Source organism: Rhinatrema bivittatum, chromosome 17 (assembly GCF_901001135.1).
Source record: "Rhinatrema bivittatum chromosome 17, aRhiBiv1.1, whole genome shotgun sequence".
NCBI lineage: Eukaryota > Metazoa > Chordata > Amphibia > Gymnophiona > Rhinatrematidae > Rhinatrema > Rhinatrema bivittatum.
Window position 1 is genome coordinate 5,012,284 of NC_042631.1, and position 11,880 is coordinate 5,024,163.

Genomic DNA, 11,880 nt, shown 5'->3' on the forward strand with positions numbered 1-11,880 from the left:
TCTCAGATAATAGAAGGACTAGGGGGCACTCCATGAAGTAGCAAGTAGCTCATTTAAAATGAATTGAAGAAAATTCGTTTTCACTCAGCGCATAGTTAAACTCTGGAATTCATTGTCAGAGGATGTGGTTACAGAAATTAGTTTTACTAGGTTTAAAAAAGGTTTGGATTAGTTCCTAGAGGAAAAATCCATCAACTGCTATTAATTAATAAACAATAGTAGTTTGAGATTTATGTAATGTTTAGCTACTTGCCCAGATACTTGTGACCTGGATTGGCCACTGTTGGAAACAGGATACTGGGCTTGATGGACCCTTGGTCTGAGCCCGTATGCAATTCTTATGTTCTTATATTCTAAATTGTCAGCACTTGGTAATTGCATCTACAGCAATGGAATCATTATGAGCCTAACTACAGAAATTTGCATGCCTCTCTGTGACCAGTTTTGAGTTTTGATTCTAGGATCTGGAGCCATTTCTTGCTCCAAGATTTGGGCAGACAACAGTTCTTCAACTCGATGCTGTATGTCAGCCACATCCTTCTTAAGTGTATACTGACAATCAGACAAAAGTATGAGACATGATCAAAACAATTCCTGACATTTTCCAACTTTGCATTAAAATGTTCATGACCAGTCCAGACTGACATGCTATCAGAAACCTGGTCACTAGGATTACTAGTCTTACACATAGAAACATAGAAATGACAGCAGAAAATGACCAAATGGTCCATCCAGTCTGTCCAGTAAAGTTATGGTAATATCTGCTGCACTTTGTAGGTTACCCATGCTTATTAGTTTCCCACACCATAAAAGTCAGGGCCCTTTTTGGTTGCTGTTTGAATCCAATTCCCTGATAGGCCTTGCTGTTGAAGCAGAAAGCAATTTTTGAGTTGCATGATCCCATCATTAACAAGAAGGACACATTCTTTTTATCACTCTCTAAGGCCTGGATTTTCTAAGGTCACAGACCTTAGAGAATCCGGCAGTAATGGGGGATGGGGGAGCAAAGCGGGGGGGCAGGCCTGCGAAAGCCGGTAGTGATCGCACCTCCACAGTGCCATCGCTGCCAGCTTTCGCACCCAATAGCGCCATCGTAAAAGGTGGTGCTGTTGGGCGTGCTACTGGCAGCGAAAAGGGTTCTTACCTTTTTGCCACCAGCGAAGTTTCTGCCACGTCTGTCCCAATGACGCCCCGACTCCTCCTCTTCCGGGGCCGACTCTGCCCCGATCTAGCTATCGCACGTGAAAAGGGACTTTTTGTGTGCGAAACACTATGAAAATGACCCCCTAAATATATCTAACAAATCAAAAACCAAACAACCATTAATCCCATCCCCATTAAAGTGTGACAATGATGTAATATATAAAGTCCTGTTCCGTGAGCACCAAATGTAAAAGATTAGACTTAGTGGTTATATATTACATCATAGAACACACTACATACAATCTAGTAAAAAGCAAAACTTAGTTTCCTAAATATAATAAATAACTGGTAGAAAATTGTATAAACAGCAAAGACAATATCAAAAAGCAAATATCAGCAGTAAGCACCCATCAGTATAATAAATATTACAAGGTGAATAGTTATTACAATAACAATAGATAGGACTAAGAATTTTTACAAAGAATACTTCCCTTATAGGTCTTTCTGTCTGTGAGTCAATGTATTCTGTGAAATGGAAGAATGTGAGCTCAGAGATTCCACACACAAGCTACCTCCTCATCTCATGACTCATCTAGAGCATGTTGTCACTTGCAGCTTCTTATATCTCATTCTCTCTGGCTTTAATACATTGTCTATAAATTAGATGTTTCGATTTGTACCCATAGCTCTGACATTAGCCTTCTGGAGCTTGTTAAACTAATGCAATTAAAGATCCTGGTACTGCCTGTCAGCCAGTGCCTGACACTTAAAAAGTTCAAACACAGGCCTTCATCAGACTTATCTCTTAGTAAGAACAGTTTCCTTGATCTTATCTTTTAGCTCATTAGTATCATGCAATCTAGTAAGGAAAACACATATCATGCTACAGTTTCAGACTTTCCTTATGCTAAACTGTGTAATGTACATATATTAATCCATATTTATCAATTACTGGGGCCTGTTTTGATCCATAGCTAACCACATCTTTTGAGTACAGTGTCTTTTGGAAATCTAGCTAACTGCCTAAAATAATCTTGTCACAGTGAGCATTAGGAGATCGTGCGTACGTGAGCACCTTTTAAAAGCCACACTGTTCTGGTTTGTGCACGTATTTCCCAGTTTTGGTGCACAGTGAGCTTTTAAAATTCACCTTTCAGTAGATGGAATCTCTATGCTCTTGAAAGTATATGCACTACAAAATCTCTCTTTGTTGATTTTTTTAATAGCTATGCCAATGTATAAAGACTTTAGTGGATCCTACTTATTAATTATTTCTTGACATCTTCACAGTAATAATTCTTACTAGGTTTTTCTTTCTGCTTCTCACATACATCTCATAATTATTAGCATTTTATAGTTTTTTTTATATCACAGGGTTGCATCAATAATACACCATGATTCTGTGACTTTTCCCCATCACACTTGGACAGCATTACTATGGATGTGGTAATGGTACATAGAGGTAATTTGGGAATGTGTAGTAGGGACATGAAAACATGAACAGCTGGACAAGTCACAAGATTTGAAATTCCGACATGATAACCAAAGTCAATTTTTTGGGCTAAGACTTTATCCATATAAAAACGTAATCAGTTAAATCAGGTCATTCCAGGGTGAGGGATGGCTTCTCCAGATAACTTACCTGGATAATGCCAACATTCAGCCATGAGGCAGTCCTAAGGATAACCAGATAAATGTATCCCAGGGAGGTCCCATTTCTTTTCTTTTTTTTTTCTTAAAGTTCTATTTCAGTTTGTTAAATGGACTTAATTGAAATAAACAGTAAAATAAAAAAACAAACCAAAACCAAAGAATTTGGGTTGGACCTTTCTACTACATGCTGTATTTTATAAAATATGCACCCCTCTTTAACTTTGCTCCCAGGAACTCCTCCACACACAGTCTGAGTAAACTTAAGTGTGGACGTGACATTCATGCATGGTTTCCTGCACATTGGACAAATTGCCATGTCTGCATGTAGAACTCTGCTTTATGCAAGAAAGTCCCTCTGAACATTATCCACTTAGTAAGTAAAAATGATCACATCTTAAATAATGGTTTTCTTGCAGGTAAAAATTAGAAAGGTTGACTCCTCGTATTTTTGTCTTCTCTGGTACAATCAGTCATTAACATAGAGTTTACAGCTAGCATCATATAGGGTTTATGAAAGTGTGATTATGGAAATTCATTGCCTGTAACAGGCTGCTCTGATATACTAAATAATATATTTACTTTTATTTGGGAAGTTTCCATTTTACAGCAACATCAAACAATTTTGTGCTCAAAGTGAAAAATCTCTGCTGATTGTATTTTGTTCATATGAATCCATGTATTATGCATCTGAGTGCTCTGGGTTATAAATGTACTTTGAGCTTGCTGTAATTTATAACACTTCACTTATGGCTGATTTATAGGAAATTTCATTAATCTCTACAGCAGAGGGACCTTGCAGTGTGTAACAGATTGGAAATGAACCCAGGGTTAAGGGTTAGAAAGTAGCATGAATCAGTAAGGAAAGAAAGAAGGGTCGTTTCCAAATTCTGAAGCTTCCTGTCCAGCCCAGATGTGTGGGTGTTTTAGGTGCAGCAAGCAGGAACGGTAACTTTTAAACAGGAGCGTGGGTGCACATGTTCGCGCGTTTGCTGGCTTGCATCTAGAGACGCATCCATTGTATAACATACGTGCGTATATGTGCGCATATTATAAAATAGCTTGGACGCGCGTACCTGTGCGCACAAATGTACATGATGCGTACTTGTGCACGTAAGTGCCTCTTCTACTGTGTAAGTGGTGGAATTATACAAGGTACATGTGCCGACGCCATCGGTAGTTCGTTCCCAGTTAAGGGATAGGACTTCCCTTTTCCCCTGTTAGCATCAACTCTTAAAACCCTGCTGACTAGCCTAGATTTTTTATTTCATTACTTACATGCCATCCATAGCAGTAGCAAAGTTATGCGTCAGGGGACCCTGGCACATACCTGTGTGCATAAGTATTTATGCGCACATTTCTTGGACGGGCTCCCAACACACCTATGCTCCACCCCTTTTTAGAAACTTTAGCCTTGTGTACAGAACAGAAGATGCACATGTCCATGGGTGGCTCTTAAAATCTGCTCGGCCCAGGCCGGCCCGACTTGTGCACACATCTCCCGGTTTTGGTGCCCAGAGGGCTTTTAAAATTTGCCTTAAAATTCCTAATATGCAGTTTCCTAATACTCAGAAAGGTGCACACAATGATATCATCTATGCCAGCAGTGGGCAATATTTGCCCCTAAGATAGAGAATGACTGATGAAGGGTTCAACGTTCTGCAGCCTTGAGGCCAATGCTTTTCATTTGTCGAGTAGCTACAGATATTTGCTTTGAGTTTGTTCTACAAAAACGCAGAACAATAAAGTTATTGATGGCATTACTAGTGGGTACACTTAGTTTTGTTTATTTCAATTCGTTTTGGCTTGCTTTGTTTTTGTTTACATTTTATGCAGTTTATTTAGTCTCGTTTTATTTCAAATTAAATAAAGAACAAAACAAATGAAAACAAAACTGGGTTCCCTTCCCAACTGGAAAAAAACAAACCTTAGTGCCACAAAAATTAGAAATTCAAGTTGCCCGCCCGCCCCCCACTCAGGCCTGTATTCCCCATCCTCTTGGTGCGTCTTACTCCATTATTGGTCTTTAAAGTACAAAAGGGCCAGGACCCATCGCCAGTCAGTTGTGCCCTGCTGCCAGGTTGTACCTGAAAATGGCACTGCCCAGCTCTGCCAGCGAGCAATTTAAGATGCCAATAATTATTCACCGTGAGATCCATGTTCAATAAGTTGGCAAGCAAGTAAGTTAGCCAGATAACCTTATCTGGACATTCAGTAGGACTTAGCCAGTTAAGCTTTCTGCTTAATATCTGGATAAAGTTATCTGGATAACATTAGTTCTATTATTTGTGAGGACCATCTGGTCTGCACAAATTTAGCCAGATAGCACTTAGTATGGCACTATCGAACTAAATCTGTTAGCCCACTCATGCCACATTTACAGCTCCGCCTCCTTTTTGTCTGGATAACTTAATTACCTGGAAAAGGGGGATATTTTTAAAGGGCCAGATTTATGAAGGTAAAAGCCAATGTTATCCATATAAATCTTTCTATTATGGACTTCCATCTGTTGTCTTTGTTACAGATTAGTGCAAATTCTCTTTGGAGAAGCATGTGTGTTCTGATACCCCCTTGTAGGGTTACAAGTTGGGAAAGGATTTTAAGATTTTGTGCAGGTTTATATGGAGGGATCTGTTTCATTTTACTGTCAAATATTTTTATAATCCTGAAGATCAAGTCTTTAAGGGGTTAATTTTGCACAGCTCATAAAAATTGGAATACAAATATGCACGTAAGTCACCTTAACTTTCAAAGGAAGTAAGTGTACACATATGCGAATACTTTCCCTTTTGAAAATTATCCCTTCAAAACTACCTGCACACAGCTACCCCTGCTAAATTGTGTGCAGAAATCTTTTAGGGAATTTCATGTGCATACTTTTGCAAATTTTAACTCCTCAGTTCAGTCTGGATGAAAAAGGCATACATGCATAAGTTTACCTATTGGGTGGGCAATTTTGTTAAAGCAATTATATAATTCCATTACACATAACATAATATTCTTCAAAATGTTTTATTCATATTGCACTTAACCCATATATATAATCTGAATACAATAAACATTTCAATCAAGATGGAAAATTTCATCCATCCTATGATTGTGGACATGTCATATATTTATAGAACATGCAATGATATTGAAAACTTATACACATGCATGAAATCCTTATATCTTAAATACCCTAAAACCACATTCACACTCATTCATATACCTAAGATCCAAACCCACCCATAAAATCCAATTCACAATCCAATATTCATAGGGTTATACATCACATATATCACTATATTATATCCCCAGAATTACAATACTGTTAATTTATGCTTAAGTTTATAATGCACAATTTTTACATTGCATTATATATGTTTTGCTTCACTAATATTTTCATACATATTACTCCAAAAATTACTGACTATGAGTTAATTCCACTTCCATGATGTTTTATCACCCTATTCCAGCGAAGTTCACCCCCAGCCGTATTCACCCCAACAAGGTGCCTTGTTTCGCCCTAACAGGGCTTCTTCAGGGGAAGTCCTTAACACAGTTTGATGTCCTCGGGGATAAATTCTTGTTCACACTCAAATACTAATCTCAAAATGCGTTTAACATCCACAATCCCCCATCAGATCAGTCTCTCAAGATTCCAGTGTTAAAGGCGGATTAACCCAGCTTACTTCCAATTACCGTCAGTCTTCTAAATTAGTGACAATGGACACAGGACGATACAACCCGATATCACCAACTGCTGCACAAGCAGCCACTTACGATAGATTTCTCTTACCGGGCAGAGAGCTTCACTTGTACGGGGAGACGACTTGAAGCTCTCTGCCCGGTAAGAGAAATCTATCGTAAGTGACTGCTTGTGCAGCAGTTGGTGATATCGAGTTGTATTGTCCTTTGTCCATTGTCAAACGGAAAATGTCATAATGCCTCTATCGCTCCATGGTGAGACCCCACCTTGAATACTGTGTACAATTCTGGTCGCCGCATCTCAAAAAAGATATAATTGCGATGGAGAAGGTAAAGAAAAGGGTGACCAAAATGATAAGGGGAATGGAACAGCTCCCCTATGAGGAAAGACTAAAGAGGTTAGGGCTTTTCAGCTTGGAGAAAAGACGGTTGAGGGGGGATATGATAAAGGTGTTTAAAATCATGAGAGGTCTAGAACAGGTTAATGTGAATTGGTTATTTACTCTTTCAGATAATAGAACGACTAGGGGGCACTCCATGAAGTCAGCCTGTAGCACAATTAAAACTAATCGGAGAAAGTTCTTCTTCACTCAATGCACAATTAAACTCTGGAATTTGTTGCCAGAGGATGTGGTTAGTGCAGTTAGTGTAGCTGTGTTTAAAAAAGGATTGGATAAGTTCTTGGAGGAGAAGTCCATTACCTGCTATTAATTAAGTTGACTTAGAAAATAGCCACTGCTAGTACTAGCAACGGTAACATGAAATAGACTTAGTTTTTGGGTACTTGCTAGGTTCTCATGGCCTGGATTGGCCACTGTTGGAAACAGGATGCTGGGCTTGATGGACCCTTGGTCTGACCCAGTATGGCATGTTCTTATGTTCAAATAGAATATACTCAGAATAAATATATTTCCATGAACTCTTTACATTGATTTCTGCTATTCTGTGAAATACATGAGGGGATTTTCAAAGGCTAAAGTAGAACACTCTAACTAATATTATGTATGCCCTAAGCTGACAGAAAATTTGCTACGTTGCAAGGGTGCATCGGCCGCATGGAAATTTTGTTACTCGGGGATTAGCTAATAGCTTCATCTACATTAATTTACATAGCTAATGTGATGATTTGGATATGTCCAAAATGTGCATATACTCGCGTATTAAGCCGTGCGCAGTGGCTAGTGCACAGTATTGCATCGGCCGTAATGTTATAAAACTTACCCTCATGGAAGAGCTATTTACAAAACTATGCAGATTGTTGCATTGCTCAGATAATTTTCGCCATTGGAATTTGCATCAATTTTCAAAAGGAATGTATGTACTTATACACATATGTCAAGTTTACCTGGGCTGTGTGGATGTTCCTAGGGGAAGGGTTGGGACAGAGTTTTCAATTTTAAAAATGATGGCCATGATTTTCAAAAGCATTTACAGGCTTAAAACAGAGTTTTACATGCGTAAATGCACTTTACTCATGGAAGTGGGCTTTTGAAAATTGCTGCAATATATGCCATTGCATTGGCCATATAATTTACCTATGTTCAGTGCACTTACACACATAAATGGCTTTTGAAAATTGCTATGATGTTGTTTTTACACTCATAATTACTTTGAAAATGACCTCCAGTGTGCATAAGTTTATATGGGAAATATATGCGGGGACTTTCAATGGGATAATTTTGAAAGTGAACATACAAACATATGTTACCTTTGAAATTTGGTGTAGCCCATAAACGTATTTGCTGTATAATTACACACTAAAAAAATTACCCTCCCAGAAAGTGTAGTAAATCAGACCCTGAGTCTGACTTGGTACTGCATGGTGATGATTTCTTGATATTTAGCAATAGTTATGTCACATTAATTTTACATTTGCCGTCCACTACCCATTCTAAAATAAGCTGCGAGTAGCCACAGCTGTAAAGAAAAAGATTAGCAAGCTTAAAAAAAATTAGAGATTCTGAATATGTACACTCCATCAAAATATGGTTATGACAATGCACATAAATTAAAGGAATTACGTATGAATGGGTATAATAGACAAATCAACACTTTTAATTACATACTAAATATATTGAGAATATTATGTAATTTTATTTCTATTAAATAAATAGCAAAGTAGTTAAACATTTAGAAATATGGGAAGTTTGCCATGCAGAAAAAGATATGGTGGCCTCAAGAAAAACTGAGCTAGATCAGATACAATTACAGGCAAAAGGTTTGAGATGCTGGTCTACAAAAAGTATACACAATGAACATTTTTAATGATCCTGTATAATGCTTTTGAAATATTGTCTTATATATACATAATAGTCAAAGAAAGATTTACTTGAAATAGGTTTGAAATTGTTGGCTTTGTCTGATGTACAGCATCTAATATATGTGTATGTATATATACAGAGGGAGAATATAGTAAAAAAAAATCTTTGACAGTTGGACACATACTAAATATACTCTTGTTTTTCTTCTTTCAGACTACTGGAACTCCTGAAGGACCACCACCAGATAAACTATGAATGTTGAACAAGATGACATTACATCCACAGCAGATGATGATAGGTCCTAGGTTTAACAGGGCCCTATTTGACCCCTTGCTTGTTGTGTTGTTGGCTCTTCAGCTTTTAGTAGTGGCTGGTCTAGTTAGGGCTCAGACTTGCCCTTCCGTCTGTTCCTGCAGCAATCAATTCAGCAAAGTGGTTTGTACACGGAGGAATCTGCGGGAAGTCCCAGACGGCATTTCCACCAACACACGGCTCTTGAATCTCCATGAGAATCAGATCCAAATAATTAAAGTGGACAGTTTTAAACATTTAAGGCACTTGGAGATCCTACAGCTAAGCAGAAACCATATTAGGACAATTGAAATTGGGGCCTTCAATGGTCTTGCTAACCTCAATACTCTAGAACTCTTTGACAATCGTTTAACCACCATCCCAAATGGAGCTTTTGAATACTTGTCAAAATTAAAGGAACTTTGGTTGAGAAACAACCCCATTGAGAGCATTCCTTCTTATGCTTTTAATCGTATCCCTTCTTTGCGCAGATTGGATTTGGGAGAGATGAAAAGACTATCATACATTTCAGAAGGTGCTTTCGAGGGCCTATCAAATTTGCGATATTTGAACCTTGGAACGTGTAACCTCCGGGAAATCCCAAACCTCACACCACTTGTCAAACTTGATGAATTGGACCTTTCTGGAAATCATTTGTCTATTCTCAGGCCAGGTTCTTTTCAAGGGTTAACCCACCTTCAAAAATTGTGGATGATGCATTCCCAAATTCAAATCATTGAAAGGAATGCCTTTGATGACCTTCAATCATTGGTAGAGCTTAACTTGGCACATAACAATCTAACATTACTGCCTCATGACCTTTTTACACCTCTTCATCATCTACAAAGGATTCAGTTACATCACAACCCTTGGAACTGCAATTGTGACATTCTTTGGCTCAGCTGGTGGCTAAAGGAGATAGTAACCACTGGCAGCACCTGTTGTGCCCGTTGCAGTACACCTCCAAATTTAAAAGGAAGGCATATTGCAGAGCTAGACCAGAATTATTTTACATGCTATGCCCCAGTGATCTTGGAGCCCCCAGCAGACCTCAATGTCACAGAGGGCATGGCAGCAGAACTTAAATGTCGAGCATCAACTTCTTTGACCTCTGTAAGTTGGATTACCCCTAATGGAACAATTATGACACATGGGGCATATAAAGTTCGAATTTCCGTGCTCAATGATGGCACATTAAATTTTACAAATGTAACTGTGCGAGACACAGGCTTGTACACATGCATGGTGAGTAACTCTGCAGGTAACACTACAGCATCAGCCACCCTAAATGTGACCGCAACAGATAATGGTTATACGTACTTTTCTACGGTAACTGTAGAAACAATGGAACCTTCTCAGGATGAGGCGCGGACCACAGAACATAATGTGGGGCCCACACCGGTCACTGACTGGGTGACTACCAATGCCACAACCTTTCTCACGCCGCAGAGCACAAAGTCAACAGAAAAACCTTTCACCATTCCAATTACAGACCCGAGCAATAGGATTCCTGGCATAGATGAGGTTATGAAGACCACTAAGATAATCATTGGTTGTTTTGTGGCCATTACTCTTATGGCAGCTGTGATGCTGGTCATTTTCTACAAGATGAGGAAACAGCATCATCGGAAAAACCATCATGCTCCCACAAGGACTGTAGAGATCATTAACGTGGATGATGAGCTTACAGGAGATACGCCAATAGAGAGTCATTTGCCCATGCCTGCTATAGAGCATGAACACTTAAATCACTATAACTCTTATAAGTCTCCTTTCAACCACACAACAACAGTTAACACAATAAATTCAATACACAGTTCTGTGCATGAACCGTTACTTATTCGAGCAAACTCTAAAGATAACGTACAAGAGACTCAGATCTAAAAAAAAAAAACGTTACAGAATAAAAAAGCAGTTTATAAAATGACAGAAATGACTGGGCTAAATCTACTGTTTCAAAAAAGTCTTTACATAAAAAAATTCAAAACAAAAGAAATTTATTTATTAAAATTCTATTGTGAGCTAAAATGATTGAAATTATATGTATTCCTCAGATCCTGTTTTTGCTGCACTTTCTTCTCTCCTTTCTCTGACCCAACACCCATTTTGACATATTTTTCATAAGCGGTTTTGATTCCCTATAAAGAACTGGTCTACGAAATTTTATAAGAATTCTGTTCCACTTTGGGATTTTTATGGTGAATTCTAGTGGTGCAATCTGGTTATTTTTGTCTTCTTTTGCTCTTCCTCCCTCTCTCACTCTCCCTCCTCTCCCCCCTCCCCCTATCTTTAAAAAATGGTTCAACAGGAAATGCAGTCCTAGCAGTAGATTTATAAGAGGAAAAAAAAAAGCAGATTTTATTTTTCATGTACCGACCTGCTCTGTATTTACCAGGAGGACCATTATAATAAATGAATTTACATGTAAGCATCTATACACCCAGGATCTTTTAAAGAATTCTAGAACCAGAATTTGTAGTTCAAACACTAAAATAAGATTATAAATAAAATATTGTTGGCTTTTCTGTACTTGGGCACAATTGGTTCTTGAAAAGTTTGAGAATGTTAAAACCACATTTGCTGCAATAGTAAGGCAAGCCATTGTATGTGCAAACCATATTGGTTTGTCCAATATCTTTACAAAAAGCTGTCATAACAGAAAACTAGTGATATGCTCGTTTGTTTTATTTTGTTTCGTGTGTGCTAATTTTTCAATGTACGCTAAAATAGTTATTGTGCACTAAATTCAGTTAACACTCAAAATTGATTTATTGCACACTAAATCATATTAACACACAATTTAGTAATGACAGAAAACAAAACAAGTGTCAAAATGAAGCACAAC

At 38.1% G+C, this 11,880-nt stretch overlaps 1 protein-coding gene across 7 annotated transcripts in view; it reads left to right on the forward strand.

Moving 5' to 3' along the window:
- Window positions 1-11,564, forward strand: part of LRRC4C (leucine rich repeat containing 4C) — a 983,140-nt gene extending 971,576 nt beyond the window's left edge. For all 7 annotated transcript variants that reach the window (XM_029582724.1, XM_029582719.1, XM_029582720.1 and 4 more), the window contains one exon: window positions 8,958-11,564. In XM_029582724.1, the coding sequence (XP_029438584.1) occupies window positions 9,000-10,919 (1,920 nt within the window). In that variant the 5' untranslated portion in view covers window positions 8,958-8,999 and the 3' untranslated portion in view covers window positions 10,920-11,564. The remainder of the gene's footprint in view (window positions 1-8,957) is intronic.
- The last annotated feature ends 316 nt before the right edge of the window (window positions 11,565-11,880 follow it).